Here is a 17,999-nt window from a genome sequence, read left to right on the forward strand (position 1 = left end):
TACTTCATAAATTGTTGCCACATTTTTTAAATCATTTAGCAAATTCTGCTACAGAAATGAGCTCCATCTTTTAAAGAAACAACTTCTTGTTTTGTGAGTTTTTCAAATCTCATAGGCCCTCCATAGCCATTTCTTGTGTTTAAGCCACTTCAGTGGATTTACTGTGTGATGAGAATCATAATCTTGTTGAAGGAGCCCCTTCTTGTATACCTTCAACTTGTATTTGGATTGTTTTTGAGAAATCTTTGATGCAGATTTTATAGTCAAATAAATTTTCAGCTGCTTCCAGGAGGCATCTCACTAGATGCACATGCCACCTCATCTCAATGCGGAGGAGCATCGACTCTGACCTGAGCTCCACATGAATGACTGAGATTTTTACCATAAGGGAGAGTCCAGACACTCTGCAGAAGAAACCGCATTCTTGTTCTGTCACACCTGGTGAACATAGGTGAGGATAGGAGCTCCTTCTTCACCATGACAGATCGATGCAGACGCTGCACAGATTCCCCTGTCTGTCTTCTTCTGCATTCTTTACTCACTCAAGACCCAGAGATACTTGAACTTTTTCACTTGGGTCTCATTCCTGAACTGGAGAGGACACTCTGCCCTTTTCCAGCTGAGGACCACGGACTTGGATTTGGAGGAGCTGATCTCCGTCCCAACAGCTTCTCATCTGGGAATCGCTCCAGTGAGAAAAGAAGATCATGGCCTGATGAAAGACACAGGACCACCTCCTACAGGGACCGAAGGGTCCTTATTAGTGGGTCTCATACCCCTTACTCACAAAACACTCCCCACAGGACTCCCCAAGGGACCCGGCTAAACACCAGAAAGCACATGTAGACTAGTTGGGTGAACTCCCATTTGCCCTCCAAGACCCTGCTGAGTGTAGAGCTGGTCCACTGGTCCATGACCAGGATGAAAACCAGACTGCTCTTCCTGAATCTGAGGGTTAACTCTCCAACAGACCCCTGAACAGACCTTGCAAAGTCCATTTTTATGTTTAATTTTGCTGAGCTTGTCACCTTTGAACTGTTTCAGAAAGAATCCAATCTGCATCAGTGCAGGAGTTTTACCAAAAAGATTTAAATAAAAATAAATCAAACTTCCACTGTTGATTTGATGCGCAGCTGAACACTTGCATGGTATTATTTCACTATTTTTGGATCATTCTGGCAAGTTTAGGGGGATTATTTACTGATTTTCCAGTTTAAGAGAAATGGCGAATTTAGAGAATTAAAATCTCATTATCTCTCCTCTTCCAGCACCCAGAGCCCTTCTACGATGAGCCCGACAGGAAGAACTACAACAGCTACAGAATGTACCTGTCGTCCCCTCAAGGCTACAGCGAGGAGCACTACGAGGACGAGCCATTCCACCTGACCCCGTCCTCCCCTGACGGCTACGCCACCCAGTCACTCCGATTTAAAGCGAACACCAACTACGTGGACTTTTACTCCACCACGCGGAGGCCTTCAAACAGGGCAAACAAGTTCACCGGCTCCCCCGACTCCTGGGTGTAGACGCAGCGTGAACACGGCTTCACCGTGACAGCTGTGTGTTTCTGCAGATGTTTGTGGGTGTGAGGAGTGCACACATGCGTGTGTTGTGCTGTATGATTGTGAGAGGATGCAGATGCATGTGAATGTGTGAGCATTTGTGTTGAAACCGTGCTGAACGACCGGGGCTTGTTTTGTCTGCGCAGCTTTCGAATAAGCATAATTTCCAGGCTGCAAAATCAAGTTAAACCTCCCACCATGCATCTAGAAAACCTGAATTTTTTTTACATTCAGTCCAGAATTTTGCTCTTGGTTAATATTTAGGTTTTTATTAGATTGATTGTGAGGGATCGTGAAAAAATGTTTGCAAGCTAACGCTGACGTGAAATGAGTCCAGTTGATTATTTTCATGAGAAATTTCTAAATATTTTTTGATAGGTTTCTTGGGTTTTAACATAATTATAGTAAAATAAATTGAACTAAATTGTTTTAAGACATCATGGCATGTTTCACCTAATAAGTAATTAAATAAATAAACTAGGGAAATATTCTTAGACATGGAATAAATTTAGAAGCGCAGTTTGCAGTGAAGTTATTTATTTCAGGAGGTTTTTAATTCCCCAAGACATATCTGTATTCCAGCTTATTTATTTAAATAACGGAGCATGGTTACTGGATTTGGATCAGAACCTGTCTGTGAGCAAGACCTGAGCCCAAATTTGCCTTAACACTGGGTTAGTGGGTATATCATAACTCAAAAGATATTTAAGACCATTCCTCACTTATTAAATCTTTATGTCAATCTTCACATTGAGAACACAATCCTGTCACACACAATTACAGTTTCTATTCTAATGTGGGATCAAGTATCTTGTTCATGGACCCTTTGGTACTGGTGCTAACGTTTGACTCCGATAACCACACCTCACCTTTAGTAAACATTTCCTTCATCAGACTGCAGGAGTATTAAAAAGGAAAGAAATGGAGGCGATGGAAATACATGGAGCATTCAAAATGGATATCAATACTTTAAACAAACTAAAATGGAGGGATTTTATATGTGAAGTCATTGGATTAAAGCAGCTTGGCTCCAATTTGCATCCTTGCTTCCTTTCCTCCATGTCAGACTTTGCAGCTTCCCTGCTGTCTGCTAACACCAACCAGCTTAGTCGAAAGCTGCTTTTAGGGATAAAACTGGCCCCAACTTGCTGTTTACTGGAGTGTTTGTTCATGACTTCATTTCCCTCTGCAGTAAAAAATGTGCGGTGTGTTGGCTTTATAACATAAATATCATCTGCCAGCATCATTTTAAATATGAGACAGAAGGAACTTGAAGTTGAGGACCAGATGTTGGATAAATTTTTGTCAAGACGGGATGGAAGTTGCTCTAAAAAGGGAAAAAGTGAATTAAAAATGAGCGTCCTCACTCTTGGGAACCTTCAGAGACTCAGAACTCTGGTTACGACCGTAACTCATAACGTTGACTAAAAGTGCAGTATATCATAAAATATGTGAAATACACTGGGGAGAAAAAGACAAAACATATTTAAAAAAATCTATTTGTACAGATACAATGGTTTAACTGTCCTGTTCCATTGTTGTATTCACTATGTAGAACTTTATATGTGATTATGTGGAGAAGATTTTTCTATAATTTAATTATTTTTATTAATTTGTGACCTGACCAGAATACCCCGTCTGTCTGTTTTGTCCAAACTGATGATGTGCGATGTTGCAGAGGGAAAATATATGTATAGGGATTAAAGATTATATGAGGAGACACTGTGGAGTTGTTTTAATTTTTGAATGATTTTTCCTAAATGCTTTTGGTTTGGTTGTTCTGAATTTAGAAGATAATTTAGTACAAAAATTGGAAGCATTTTCAATTCGATTTTTTCATAAATTCATAAAAGACTTCCTCCTTTTCCCTTCTGTTGAATACTGTACACTTGGAACATAAAGGAAAAAATGGCTCCCCCACCTCGTTTTTATTGCTAAAGATGCCATTTTCAGATACTGTTGATCTGCTGTGAGGACACACTGCACATCAAGCTGAACTAATTTCAGCTGATGTTAAAGCAAAAATCCTGTTTTATCCTCCTGTGTTTATGGCTGGTGAATAGTAAAAGTCCCTAAAGATGGAAAAGACCTGAAACACCTCCAGAAAACTGGTAAAGATTTTAAAAAATAGTTTGGCTCCTTAAAAGCTAAATAAGGAGTGGTGCCACATTTTCTAACAGCATTATATAGATTTAGCTGATTAAATATAGATTAAACATATAGTCCATCCTACCTGTTGATATATAATTTTCTGAATACCGTGAGTATTCAGCTAATGTTAGCATTAGCTTGTTAGCAGTAGAACATGCTAACTCAGACTTAGACTTAACTTTATTAATCCCTTGGGATGATTCCTTTAGGAAATTCAAAATGACTCAGGCCGAAGTACTAAAAGAGAAGACAACGGGACTTTGAGTTTATTTTTGTTTTAAAAATTTAAATTCAAGATTTTGGTACTTTTACTGGTCAACGGGTATAAAACAAAACTTTCTCTGAATAATGTCGAGTACCAACAAAATCATTATGGATCAGAAACTAATAAAGTAATTTTTGTGTTTTTTAGTCCGTGTGTATAAAAGAAAAAACAATGTAGATACATGGACACTGACTTCTGCTGCTTGTTTGGAGTGATGGAGTGATGCATCAGCACAGCGGCCATGTTGGGGGAGAAGCTCCGCCCACTGATGTATGAAAGTTTATAAAAGCTTATATATAAGCTGTCTGAACAAAATTCTGCTACCACAAATGTCTAAGTTACAAGTCACTAACTATTTTAACTATTATAAGTATATTAACCGTCCAAAACTCAAGAAAGACTTCCTGAAGAGTTAGATGTGTGAAACTGAAGAAATGTCACATGTCTGGTTGCACCCTCTTCAAAAAAACAAAACTTAAAGCAAAGAGCTGAAACTTTAAAGGTGTGGCTGATCTGTAATCAGTCCTTGACTCATGAAAAGTCCAATATCCAGAATGAAAAAGGAGCTATGAGAACATTGGTAAGTGTGAGATGCCGTGCTGGGGTTGGCACTTCTGTAAGTCGCCAGTGATGCAGCGTGTAGCTCCAATCCAGTGCTTGGATTAAAACCATTCCCACTGTGGTGGGTAAGCCGCCTCCTTGTGTTCCACAGTGTACAGATAGGATGTTATGAATAAAAAAAAACTAGGTCCCACTGAATAAAGTGTTATAAGTTTTGAGACAGCATTTATATCTAGCTTAATTCCTAAATTACTTATTAAGTTTTCACTAGTTTCCAAGCATTAGTAGGCGGAGCTTCTTCCAAATCTACGTATTTCACTCTTTTATCTTCGTTCCCAAACTGATGATGTTGTAAAAGAAAAATACATCACTACAGGAGACCTCAAAGTTTTGGTTTTGATATTATGCTTGACAAAAATAAAAGGTTAAATAGATATCTTTATTAGAATGTGTATTCAGAATAACAACCAAAACAAGCAAAGGTGTCATACAAAGAAACTCAAAATGTACATGATGATGAGGCATAAGCAAACCCCGCTCCCTGAGCATGCCTTTCATACAAGCTGTAGTCCATGCACTTACATTCAATTACTGGTCATTTTAAAGATCTTGTTGCCCCCCAAAAGTCGAGAGATAATACTGTACATTCAGAAACATGCTCATCTGGCAGCATGAAGGACAGCAGCACAGACATCTAATATCTGAGGAAGTGAAGGGCTCTCATTGATTACAATCTGCTTTGTGTTTAAAGGGGAAAAGATCATCACAGTCTGATAAAAATAAACCAAATATCTTCGTTTTTGAAGATGCTCAGTATAATTCGGATAGTTAAAAGGCACAAAATGTAAAAGTCTGTATTTTTATTACCCTGTGAGAGGGGAGAAGAATTTAAGAATTCTTTTTGTACTAAATATCTAATTCTGTAGTTCTGCTCTTGTAGTCTAAGGAGCATCTGATTGGCTGGTCAGTGTCCCTCAGGGGCTACGTATCTCACTTTCAACATCCAGAATCCCTAAACAATAAATGAGTAACTTGGACAGAGCTTTTAAAGATTCATAGTGTTTGTTTTTCATGATTGTTTCCTGCAGACAGAAGAGATGCAACTTTATAAGAACTGATAAATCTCAGGGCAGTGCACGATAAAAAACAAAACAAATAGGGCTGTATTGAAAGATCTGTTTCATTTTCTCCTCGGCTGCAGCTTTATTTGGTACCTCCAACATCACAATCAGCTACAGCTTAACTACCTGGAGCTGTCGGAAGATAAAAGAATTCAATCTCAAAATATCTTTAGACAGAATCAAGTCAGCTGTTTACTCCCAGTTTCCAGTTTATCTGTTGCTCCACAATGAATGGACACAAATCCTAAAATGCTAATCTACTTGTGTAAACGAGTGATGGCTGTCCTTCTAAACATGAAAGTCACCTGCAAAACGTCAGCGCACGCGTGCTTTCACTTCTAATTCAAGTCTTAGTTAATAAAGAAGGTTTTCAGGAGGTAACTCGGGACCTCGTTCGGTAAGTTTGTGCTCTTGTTGCATAAATACGAACATCTAGAATCAGGAGAATCACAGAAAACAGCAAATCATATTAACAATGTTGTAAATTAGGTTGAAAAAATGTTTGTCTTATCAGTATTTACACCGTGGATATTTGTTGTTTTGCTGAGAATGACAGTCTGTTGTGAAGTCCTCCTATTGGTGCTTCAAAAGGAGGGGCGGGGCTTGTGGTTCCAGGCGAGTTGGTGGGCATGCAGCGAGTTGGTTATGGTCTGCAGTGACAATAAAACATGATTTAATGATTTTTTTTCCTGCATGTTATAGTAATAAAATCCTAATACACTAGTTTTTTTTCCTTTTAGAAATACTTTAGGTGAGTTTTTTCACATCTTCTGAACTGCATATTGAGGTGAGTCTCGAAGAGGACTCACAGAGTTGCTTCTTCTTGTGATGTTAGTTGTGTGAGTAGATGCCTCCGGCTCTGACGGAGCTGCAGATGGGGGACGACAGTGGATGATGTCCCGGCCTGATGGGCTTTGCTGAGACACAGAGGAACAAAGTGGCTCAGCAGTTGCACATTTTCTGACATATTCAGCAAATATAAAGGCAGAATGTAGAAGCTGCCAGGTGCCGCTAATCAAATGCAGTCACTGGATTTACTCATCAAAAACTTTAGAACTGATAATAGTGTTGTTCTTCCTTCTTATGATGACTCGTTACTTCCATCACTGCAGCTAAACACACACCTAGTTGAGTAAATAAACAAAAAAAAAACCACCAATCTGTGCGGAGTATCCCCTCCTGGCTATTCCCTTGGCCCGGACGGCTTCTTTGATGCGGTCCACCTCCAGCTGGTACCGTTTGCGGTCCCTCATGGCGTTCTCCTTGGCCTCCTTCAAGGCATTCTCCAGGGCTTTGGCTCGCTCAGCTGTGGCTCGCAGACGCTTTTCCAGCTTGGGCAGCTCACAGCGAAGGTCTGCGTTGTCACGGACAAGCTGCAGAATTTTAACAGAAAAAAAACCACAATGTTAAATGAAATAATTCAAATTCAGCTCAAATTTACGTACGTTTACTCTGTTAGTGACAGATTCAGTTTACCTGCTTGTGGACCTCGGTGAGCTGCTCCAAGTTGTTCTCAAGGAAGGAGATCTTCTGTTTCAGGGCGACGTTGCCGAGCCCCTCTTCACAGTCAAGCTCAATACTCTTAAAATACAACACAGGGTCAGAAAGTGATGACGGTAAATGAGCATTTGCATCCGTTCTAAGATCACGTACCTTCTTAACTCGAGCAGTGAGGTCTTGAATGAAGAGTTTGCGCAGGTTGTGCAGAGTTTGCAGCTCCTTGGCCTAGAAGAAGAAGAAAATGACAGTGAGAAGTTAGAATAGATGTGTTACACATCAGTCAAATCAAGCTGGATAGGGGGCAACAACAGAGTTGTGATGTACATTTACTGGCCACTTTACTGGGAACACCTGTTTAATTTTGTTTATGCCATCATCCGAAATGCTTTGGACAGATAACTGTTATACTGCAGATAACTCACCACAGTTTCCTCCAGACCCTTCAGGTCTTCTTTGGCCTGCTCCCGTTGTTCGTTCAGGATTCTGGAGACAGAAAACAGGCCACAGTGAATGAAACGCGTGGAACTGCTCAGTATCAGTAACAGTGAAGGTAGATGATTCCTACGTGAGTTTCTGCAGCTTTGCATCTTTCTCCTGTTCCTCTGCCTTCAGTTTGTCGAAGTCCGACGTGAGTCTCTCCTGCTCCAGTAACAGTCCCTGGTTTAGACTGGGAGAGACACATTTCTGAATTAAAACATGAATAATTATCACATCGACTTATACTTCCTCTTGCTTTGGTTCAAGTATGAATAAACGGATGCTGTGACGAAACTTTTGAAGTGGTGTTATCGGCTTTGAAAAGTGGAAGCTGACTTTGAAGCTGGACTCGCATACGTTCCCTGACCTGCTTCTCATCAACGCCTCCTCTTTGAAGGTGAACCCAAGTATTAATCCTTGAGTCACATGTCCAAGAAACCATGTTCACTGAAAGTCTGGCAGGTAAAACCCAAGATGGATGACAGAATTTCATCATTCTTAATCCAACTTTATGTGTGCTGCACCTGGTTTGAGCTCAGGATTTATTGAGAATTTACACATTTGTGTCAGGACCTATAGCTGCCTGTCAGAGTTTGATGTTTCCTCACTCTGTGAGCTCATCCAGCATCCTCTGCTTGTCTTCGATCTCATCCCGGAGGCGGCTGAGTTGCTTCTGGTGAGCCTCCCTGTGGCTCTCCAGCTGCTCCTCCAGCGTTTTCTGAAGACGGAGACATGAATATACATTACAGACGCAATATGGCTGAAATATAAAGTTTCCTGCGTCGAACTTTGTTGTATTTTTCACCTTGATGTCATCATCCAGCCTGTTGATGTCGTCCTTCTCCTCTCCAGATACCTCGTGCCTTTTCTCTGAAGACAAATGATTTCACATCATCCACTAATCAAACATTTTTCTATCTTTTCTAATCTGAACAAAATATTTAAGATTTTATCTACAACTAAACTAAAGCATGCATATGTTGCATCGGTTTGTGGAGGTCTGGAGGGTTTAGGTCTTGTGTAACAACCGTGAGCCTGCAGCTTGGCTAGCTCCTCGGTCAGAGCGTCCTGACTCTCCTCCAGCTGCCTCTTCTTCTGCTCCATGTTCTGCATGTAGTCCGTCAGAGTCTTAATCTTGGCCTGATGCTGCTCACACAACATAACACATGGTTTAGTCTCATCAGATAAAATTCTAAAGCTCAGATTATGTCCTCCATCATCTAGGAGATGGTTACCTGGGAGATGAGCAGCTGACAGGACGCCAGCTCCTTCTCACTGGCCTGGATCTTGCGGTGGGCGTCGGCCTGAGTGCTCTCCAGCTGCTTGCTGCGATTCACCAGAGACTTAACCTCAGACTTCATCTTGCTGATGTAAAGACGTGCAACGGTGAACTCCTCCTCTACCGCTGAGCCGTTCCCCTTCATCTCTGAGGACTGAGGATTCAGAACAAAGAGGTTAGCTGAGGCTAAATTATGTTTCTGAAAGTCTCATTTGCATTGTGAGACAGGAAACTCAAAAATCCTCTTTTTGCTGATTGCATCATCCTCACCGCGGCGGTCTTGATGTCGCCGGTGCCGATGATGGCACCGATGTCGCTGGGGTCTCGCAGCAGCAGGTTGAGGACCTCGGCGGCTCTCTTCCTCTGTATGCTGTTCAGCTCCTGCAGCTGACTCAGCTCCCGCTGCACCACAGACAGCAGAGCCTGCCAACAACACACACCATAAATTTCCATCTTTTATTACATTTTAAGAACAGAAGCACAATAAACTCAATTTTTATTCATTCACTCATCATCTATATCACTAAATCCAACTGGAAGCTGACGTCTATCCCAGCAATTAGCAGGTTTCCAGTCCATCAAAGGGCCTTCAGCTTCATTTTTATTTTGTCTCAACATAAAATAAAGCTAAAAAAACCTTAAAAAGCATCTTTTCTTGTCTAACTTTCTTTATTACAAAACATTCAGAAAGGATTTTCCTGTTGGATGTGGCTTTGATTGGAGACCTCGACTCACCGTCTTGTGCTGCAGCTCCTCATTCAGCTGCAGATTGGCCTGATCTCGCTCCTCCACCTCTTGGCTCTTCTGGTCGTAGTTGACAGCCAGCTTCTCCAGGGCCTGCAGCACCTCCTTTCCCTCCTCCTTAGCCAGCTCGTTCTCCGTCTGCAGGCGGCACAGCTCCTCCTGTATCTTCTCGTAGTCGCGTCGCGTCGAAGCCAGCAGCTGTAAAGACAAAGTTTGTCCGTGTAAAAGTGCAGACAGGAAAAAAAAGGTGTGTATTAACTCCGTCTGAACTATCTTAATAAAAACTGGGAGGCAAACCTCTTCCTGGTCCATCATCTGCTCCTTAAGTTTCTCTGCAAGCTGACTGTGCTGGTTGATTTCATCATCCTATAGAAACAGAATAAACTTAGAAATAATAACAATAATCTTCCAGATTTGCAGGAACAAACAGGAGTTTTAAGGAACACTGAACAAAAGGTTATTTTACAAATATTTAATAAAAACTAATACCTATCAACAAAGGCCTGCATACAAATACTAATGAGATGATTACTGACCATATTTTCACTCCAGTTTTGAATGTTATTTAAGTTTTGTTTTAAAACAACCACATAGTTTTTGTTTGTTTGTTTGTTGGCTTTATGCACAAATTTGTGCTTAATAAAGCAAATAATTTAATCCATTTGAAGTTCAAATCCTTCATTGGGCTCATCACCAGCAGAGGATGTTTGAGGTTTAACCGAGTGCTCAGTAGATGAGAAAAGGAAGAGAATAACAGTATTTAAACCTACATTCAAACAGGTCTTGAAGGACATAAATTGCCCCCAGAGGTCCAGCTGTAATTTAAATTTTAACTAGAGCTCTTCAGCATGTTATACTTAGACAAAATTAAGCATTTTTAACACATGCACTGCAACACATTTTCCAGAGACGTTTCTACTTTACTTAAAGTTGTCATTATGTCGTTTATATGAAAGCCAGAAGAGGTGCATTAAAAATCATATAGGATCATCATCTAGGAGCCTTATTACGTCCAAACCATCTCCAGACAGGCTGCAGATTTAGCAGCTATTTAATACAGTAATACCAAGAATGGTCTGCAGGAGGCTGTAGTACTCAATCTGTATGCAATAATCAACGTCAGACTGCATCTCTGAACATTTCTTCCATCCATGCTCAGCGACTGCGTTTCTCTATGATTACATTTGGGTTACTTTTCCTTTAGACCTCTTTACCCGATCTACTTTGCACTAATTGATGCTGGAGGTTTCTTGTTGATGCAGCCAAAAGGACTACATCATCTTTAAAATACAAAGATGCAATCCTCAGGCTCTGCACACACAAACACATGTTACACTATGCAATGTCTGCCCATAAAATGCAGTTCTTGGCCCTTAAGCTAAAGCCAGGAAACAGGGGTTTTTGGGTTGCCTTGTCAATCTGTGCACCATTAACCTGACGTCATATATGCTCGGATCCCCTCTCTGTTGCCATGACAGTGTCAGATGCCAGCAAGATATAGCAGGTGCAACCCATATAAAAAAAAAGACTTTTTTTAGTGTCTGCATGTAGACGTTGGATTGATTCCTGAGTGTGTAGAAGTACAAAGGTATCATCTTGTGCTACAAAACTCAACATATAACCAGTTGCTGGTTTATGATGAGATCCATCATACTTCGAGTTATGGGAAAACCTTGATAATGAAGTGGTTTTTAGCTGCAAGGTATCAAAACTTTTTTTTTTTTGTGTGTGTTAAATGGAGCTGCTTCGTTCACATATTGAGAGGAAGACATACGTGTAAACCAACCTCTTCCTCAGTCTCACCTTGTCGTCCAGCTGTTTGTACAGGTTGCTGATGTCCTCTTCGTATTTACTCCTCTCTTCACTGGACACAGAGACACCTCCTGCAGCCGGAAGTAGGTTGTCGATGATGGGAGTGTTGTCGTACGGCTCGACGCTCTTCTGATCTTTAGAGTTCAGCTGCTCCTCCTCAGGAACGTTCTCCCCTGTAATACACAGTCATCATCCAGATTTATTACTCATTTATTTTTTAAATAAACACTTACTGAACATATAACATTTCATTGTTATAAAACACATATATTGTGTTTAACCTGTTCTTAATAGAGCGACTAATAGTAAAGGTTTAGTTCGGATCAGGAAATAGATGGTGGGATGGCCTTGCCAAACTTTCAAATTTATTTTTGGGCTGCCAACATAAAAAGGTTCATTGTAGTGGCAATGGGACACACCCTCCAAAGACCTGCCTGGCTGCAAGCTGAATCTAGCTCCTGCCGTCCTGTCTCAGTCTCAGCTCTCCTGTGCTCCTCGGTTCCCTCTACTCTCATCTCAGGCATGTCAGAACCCAGTTGTACACCATTCCCTGAAAATCTGGTCTCAGCTCTGGAAGCATTATGGGCTGGCCTCCATGCCAGTTTATTCCCCTGTCACACCCAACCATTTGTTTCCAGCCTCTCTTTTAGATAAAGCACTGAGTTTGTGGCAGAAGAACAGGGTTTTACATGTTAAGATGCTATACAGGGATGGCATTTTCATGGCTTTTGATCAGGTCGGAGAAGAATTCTCTACACCTGCTCGTAGTTTTTTCAGATATCTACAAGCTAGACATTTCATAAAGAATCATTTTACTCAGCTTCCCTCAGTACCACCAAACTCACCACTTGATTCTATACTGGAAATTTCATCTGAGGGGAAAGGAACAGTATCACGGCTGTACACTATGATATTTGAGATGGAGGACTCCTCATTATCCATGATAAAAGATCATTCTAATGAACAATGGTCTGACATACTTCACAGTATTCAGTACTCCTCCATCTGTGCAAGGTATACATATGCTCCATATGTCCAAAGTTAAACTGTCAAGAATAGTTCCCGATGTTAATCCCATTTGTGATGGGTGTCAACAAGAACCTGTCACTCTGAACCACATGTTTTAGCCATGTTCCAGTTTAACAGCATTTTGGCCTTCAATTTTTGATGTTTATTCAGCAGTTTGCGGAGTGGGTGGAGTTACCATCCACCCATGCCCCTTCATTGGACTCTTTGGTGTATTGACATATAATATTTCCCTCAGGAAGCCGCAGCTGAGCTGCATAGCCTACTCCTCCCTTCTGGCAGGTCAACTCATTCTTTTTAATTGGAAAAGTGACCACTCCCCTTCTTTTGGTGGATGGATCTGTGCTGTTGTTTTTGTTTAAAATAGAAAAAAATGAGATTTACACTGAATGGCTCTGTAACCAAGTTTGATTTGACATGGCGTCCCTTTATCTCCCATGTGGAACAGTTAACTCTGTATAAGATGTTTTACATCTGTTTTCTAGCGTAACCATTGTGGACTCTTTGGCTGTACGTCTTTTTTTTTCTTCCCCTTCATTTTTTGTCTTTTATTGTGTCTGGCTTCGAGGGTTTGCTTTCTATGTAAAACAAAAAGTTCAATAAATATACATTGACTAAAAAAAAGGTTTAGTTCAATTGTGATGAAAGCCAAGAAAAAAATTAAAAGACGAAAAAGAAAACAGTGAGAAACTGGAGAGCTGCTCCTGTTAAATTGCTTGGTGAGGAACCAACATCTGACTCATGCCAGAAACACTGCATCAGCATAATGAGTGTGTCCGTGCGCACAACATTTACATGCATGAAGCACAGGCTTGAGAGGCTGCAGCTTAGCTGATTTGATGTTAAGGGGGGATGTTATCGCACTCTCAGGGGAATTCAACATAAAAAACCCCACAATGGCCACATAGAATAGGAGGCGGGGTTTCAGCGGTTACTATGCAACGGAGATGGAGGGAAGGGTGAGGATGTTGTGAAGGAGACTGCAGTGTCAGCAGAAAGGAGGGTAGAGAAATGTAGGCACAGAAAAAGCATCTACAAATGTTAAAGGTTGGATCAGGTGGGAGGTGAGTGTATTGGGAAGAACCACATCTCAGTTTTTACATCTATAATTCCTTGTTGAAACAATCTGTACTGGTATTTCCTTCAATCTTGAAGAGAAACCAGAGCTCATTTACTAATGAAACATTTCTTCTCTGTTTTCTGTTTCTTTATGGAAACGTGAGACACTATTGATCCAGTCTTTTATAAATTCCTGTTTTGCTGCTGTGGAATTCTTGGCCTGTCCTGCATCTGAGTGTCTCTGTGTGGGTTCAGCCTGATGCAGTGCAGCACTGGACTTAATATGAAGCCAGATCCGTGCAGGTTAGAAATGTTCTCCGTTCCCAGAGTAGGATAACATTCAACAGGGCCTGGACACCTCAGTACAACTCTGTCCTGACTGGCAGGAAGCTTCACAGACACTAATGAAGACATTTTTAGGTCCAAATATTAAGATCCATTACCTATTGTTATTTTTTCAAAAGACAGTTTGATCTGTCAGGTTTTTCCTTCTTTGTGTCTTTTGTCACTGAAACAAAGTAATACATCAGAGTCATGTGACTTTCTTTTATCCTCCCATCAATGGGATTTGATATAATTTCATAAAAAAAAAAGAGAGTCTTTTCATTTTTTTTAATAGAACTGGATCAACAAAGCACCAAGTGAGGGAATCTTTTAAGGAGTAATAACTAAAGTACAGCGGAGATGTTTCAGCTCACCGTTCCTCCAGCGGTTCAGCTCAGCCTCCAGCTTCAGGATGATGTTTTTCAGGCTCTTGTTCTTCTCCTTTTCCTTCTCATATTTCTTCTTCCACTCTTCAGGCGTCAGCTCCAGGTTCACAGACACCGTGTTCTTGATGGTCTTGGCTCTTCACAAACACAGACAGGAACATGCAAACAGCCCACCAGCTTCCTGAACCCGATTAAACTTCATTGCTTTAATTGACAGCTTCCAGCATCAGGGACTCGTTACACATGTAAGTGGATTAAGATAACTAAATATTAAGATAAGGCCAATATGTTACTTTCACTTTCCTGTCTGTGGTGCAAATATAACCAGAGAAACGTCTCCTACAACGGATCATTTCCTTCACATTAATCATTCTCTGGTCTTCTCTGCCTTGATGGTTTGTCACATATTATTAGTTGAACAGTGGAGATAGATTTTAATGTTCAATTTTTCCCTGTAAAATACTCTTAGGCATACAAATATAAAACAATGTTGGGCTCTGTGGTTATCAAAATAATACTGTCTGAATAAAAAATGCTGGTGAGGAACTATAAATAGGAATGAACCCAGTTGCTGTTACACTTGGACTCCAGGGAGACAAGGGGACGTTTAACAGATTAACAGAGTGGAATATTGAAGATACACATACAATTACCGACAGGGGCGTGAGGAATCTGGAGACGGAACGGGAGTGAGTCCTTAAGGTGTGTGGTTTAAGGTCCGACAATGAGTGACTGAACTGGTGGGGTATATAAAGGACCGGGGAACAAGGGAAGACAGGTGTGGCAGGTTAACTAGATTACTGATGAGGATCTGGAACTGGTGTGGAGGATCAGGGAAGTGAGTGAATGGAGTGGCAGGACAGGGGAGTGAATGGAGTGGCAGGACAGGGGAGTGAATGGAGTGGCAGGACAGGGGAGTGAATGGAGTGGCAGGACAGGGGAGTGAATGGAGTGGCAGGACAGATTGTAACAGTACCCCCCCCCTCCAGAAGGCCGGATTCCAGACGGCCTGGGAGGACGACAGGAGGGCGGTGAGGACAGGAGCTGAAGCCCTGGCGGACGACCACAAGGGGGAGACAAAACACCCAAAACTGCGGCGGGCGTCCAGGAGGACGGGAAAACCTGGACCGGATCCTTGGAGGACGCCCCGGAGGATGAGCAGGCCAGGTCCGGGACCTGGGAGGCCGGACTGACCAGGGCCGGGTCATGGAAGGAGGACGACCCGGAGGACGAGCAGACCAGGGCCTAACCCCTGGCGGACGGGCATGCTCGGACCGGAGCTCTGGAGAACAGGTCAGCTGGATCACCGGACGCTGAGCAGGCATGGACCAGAGCACCGGCAGACAAGCAGACTGGATCTCTGGCGGCTGACGGGCAGACTGGATCTCTGGCGGCTGACGGGCAGACTGGATCTCTGGCGGCTGACGGGCAGACTGGATCTCTGGCGGCTGACGGGCAGGCTGGAGCTCAGGCGGACGGCCTGAGGGCTGTGCAGGCTGGAGCTCAGGCGGACGGCCTGAGGGCTGTGCAGGCTGGAGCTCAGGCGGACGGCCTGAGGGCTGTGCAGGCTGGAGCTCAGGCGGACGGCCTGAGGGCTGTGCAGGCTGGAGCTCAGGCGGACGGCCTGAGGGCTGTGCAGGCTGGAGCTCAGGCGGACGGCCTGAGGGCTGTGCAGGCTGGAGCTCAGGCGGACGGCCTGAGGGCTGTGCAGGCTGGAGCTCAGGCGGACGGCCTGAGGGCTGTGCAGGCTGGAGCTCAGGCGGACGGCCTTAAGGCATGCGCCGGCTGGAGCTCAGGCGGACGGCCTTAAGGCATGCGCTGGCTGGAGCAGGATCTCTGGGAGGCGCGCTGACTGGAGCTCTGGGAGGCACACAGACTGAAGCTGGAATGCAGGGAGGCACACAGACTGAAGCTGGAGCGCAGGGAGGGGTGCAGACAGGAGCTCTGGAAGACAGAGACATGTTAATAATTCTGGTGGGCGACCGGGAGGTCGCACTGACTGGAGCTGAGTCTCTGGCGGGCGACCGCGAGGTCGCACTGACTGGAGCCGAGTCTCTGGCGGGCGACGGGAAGGTCGCACTGACTGGAGCGGGAAACAGGAAGGACCCAGAGGCTGGAGAGGAGCGTCCCACTTGGAGACCCCCTCGGAGACCGGAGCCACTGGCGGAAGAGGAGCGCAGAAACATCTACCTCCTCGGAGACAGGAGGTGACAGGCTGGACTGAACCAGGGGCTGAGAGGAGCGTCTCGCTCTGAGACCCCCTCGGAGACTGGACCCACTGGCGGGAGAGGAGCGTCGAATCCGTCGACCTCCTCGGAGACTTGAGCTGACCTCGGACTGGTGAGCGCCGGACAGGACCGTTGCGCTGGTGTCGGAGGTAATAATGGTGCAGCCCGTGGCGCAGACGTCGGAGACCGAGCAGGAACAATCCGTGGCATCGGTATATGACGTGGGAGATCCGGTGAAGACCGGAGAGCAGGCACGGGAGGCTGCAGGACAGGAACAGACCGGGGCTGTGGTGTCAGACGCAGAAAAGCCGGGACTGACCGTTGCTGTGGCATCTGGCACTGTAGAGCCGGACCGGACTGGGAAGCAGGCGGAGAAGGCTGCAGGGCTGGTGCAGACCGGGGCTGTGGTGTAGGACGCTGTAGAGCCGGGGCTGACCGGGGAGCAGGCGTCGGCGGCTGCGGAGCAGAACAGGACTGGGAAGCAGACATGGGAGGCTGCAGGACCGGGGCTGACCGTGGCTGTGGCGTCGGACGCTGTAGAGCCGGGGCTGACCGGGGAGCAGGCGTCGGCAGCTGCGGAGCAGAACTGGACTGGGAAGCAGACATGGGAGGCTGCAGGACCGGGGCTGATCGTGGCTGTGGCGTCGGACGCTGTGGAGCCGGAACTGACCGTTGCTGGGGCGTCGGACGCTGTGGAGCCGGAGTAGACGTAAGCTCTGGGGACGTGAGCCTGGGAGCTGGAGGCGACACTGGGGACGTGAGCCTGGGAGCTGGAGGCGACACTGGGGACGTGAGCCTGGGAGCTGGACCTCGCCGGATCGCCAACCTGGAACCCTGGAATGGCGACCAGCCAGAGAAACTGCCCCTGAGAGAGATCATCAGATCCAGCCATTCTCTCATCTCAGCCTCCGTGGAAAAGGGTGGTCCAGTGTCGAAGAATCCATTTCTTAACCTCCTTCCTCGGCTCATTCTGTAGTTGGTCGGACCTTCTGTTACACTTGGACTCCAGGGAGACAAGGGGACGTTTAACAGATTTATTAACAGAGTGGAATATTGAAGATACACATACAATTACCGACAGGGGCGTGAGGAATCTGGAGACGGAACGGGAGTGAGTCCTTAAGGTGTGTGGTTTAAGGTCCGACAATGAGTGACTGAACTGGTGGGGTATATAAAGGACCGGGGAACAAGGGAAGACAGGTGTGGCAGGTTAACTAGATTACTGATGAGGATCTGGAACTGGTGTGGAGGATCAGGGAAGTGAGGAGTGAATGGAGTGGCAGGACAGGGGAGTGCTGGAGTGACAGGACAGATTGTAACAGTTGCACAGTGGGAAACTCTGAGCCATCTGGTTGTTAGTTTGCAGGACTGACGTCATTCAGAGTCCTAACAAGCTAATGTTTACCCTCTAAGACTAAATACTGACCCATGAAGCAGAAGCACAGCAGCTCTGCATTTGCTAAAAATACCAGTATGTGATGGAGAGCTTATATGAAGCTGTATT

General features: G+C 44.3%; 2 protein-coding genes across 5 annotated transcripts in view; one reads left to right on the forward strand and one right to left on the reverse strand.

The window, feature by feature from the left end:
• LOC121635757 (plakophilin-4-like) overlaps positions 1 to 3,280 on the forward strand; it is a 58,678-nt gene extending 55,398 nt beyond the window's left edge. For all 4 annotated transcript variants that reach the window (XM_041979072.1, XM_041979075.1, XM_041979074.1 and 1 more), the window contains exon 22: positions 1,269 to 3,280. In XM_041979072.1, the coding sequence (XP_041835006.1) occupies positions 1,269 to 1,526 (258 nt within the window). In that variant the 3' untranslated portion in view covers positions 1,527 to 3,280. The remainder of the gene's footprint in view (positions 1 to 1,268) is intronic.
• Positions 3,281 to 4,959: 1,679 nt separating this feature from the next.
• The window catches only part of LOC121635760 (kinesin heavy chain-like), a 28,537-nt gene continuing 15,497 nt past the window's right edge, over positions 4,960 to 17,999 (reverse strand). The window contains exons 11-26 of the mRNA XM_041979079.1: positions 14,256 to 14,404; positions 11,464 to 11,645; positions 9,958 to 10,026; positions 9,652 to 9,858; positions 9,187 to 9,339; positions 8,873 to 9,070; positions 8,666 to 8,783; positions 8,443 to 8,507; positions 8,246 to 8,355; positions 7,726 to 7,827; positions 7,583 to 7,643; positions 7,314 to 7,385; positions 7,137 to 7,241; positions 6,817 to 7,033; positions 6,470 to 6,577; positions 4,960 to 6,310 (exon numbers count right to left, since the gene is read on the reverse strand). Coding sequence (XP_041835013.1) covers positions 6,492 to 6,577; positions 6,817 to 7,033; positions 7,137 to 7,241; positions 7,314 to 7,385; positions 7,583 to 7,643; positions 7,726 to 7,827; positions 8,246 to 8,355; positions 8,443 to 8,507; positions 8,666 to 8,783; positions 8,873 to 9,070; positions 9,187 to 9,339; positions 9,652 to 9,858; positions 9,958 to 10,026; positions 11,464 to 11,645; positions 14,256 to 14,404 — 1,894 coding nt within the window. The 3' untranslated portion in view covers positions 4,960 to 6,310; positions 6,470 to 6,491. The remainder of the gene's footprint in view (positions 6,311 to 6,469; positions 6,578 to 6,816; positions 7,034 to 7,136; positions 7,242 to 7,313; positions 7,386 to 7,582; positions 7,644 to 7,725; positions 7,828 to 8,245; positions 8,356 to 8,442; positions 8,508 to 8,665; positions 8,784 to 8,872; positions 9,071 to 9,186; positions 9,340 to 9,651; positions 9,859 to 9,957; positions 10,027 to 11,463; positions 11,646 to 14,255; positions 14,405 to 17,999) is intronic.

Source organism: Melanotaenia boesemani, chromosome 24, assembly GCF_017639745.1.
Source record: "Melanotaenia boesemani isolate fMelBoe1 chromosome 24, fMelBoe1.pri, whole genome shotgun sequence".
Classification (NCBI taxonomy): domain Eukaryota; kingdom Metazoa; phylum Chordata; class Actinopteri; order Atheriniformes; family Melanotaeniidae; genus Melanotaenia; species Melanotaenia boesemani.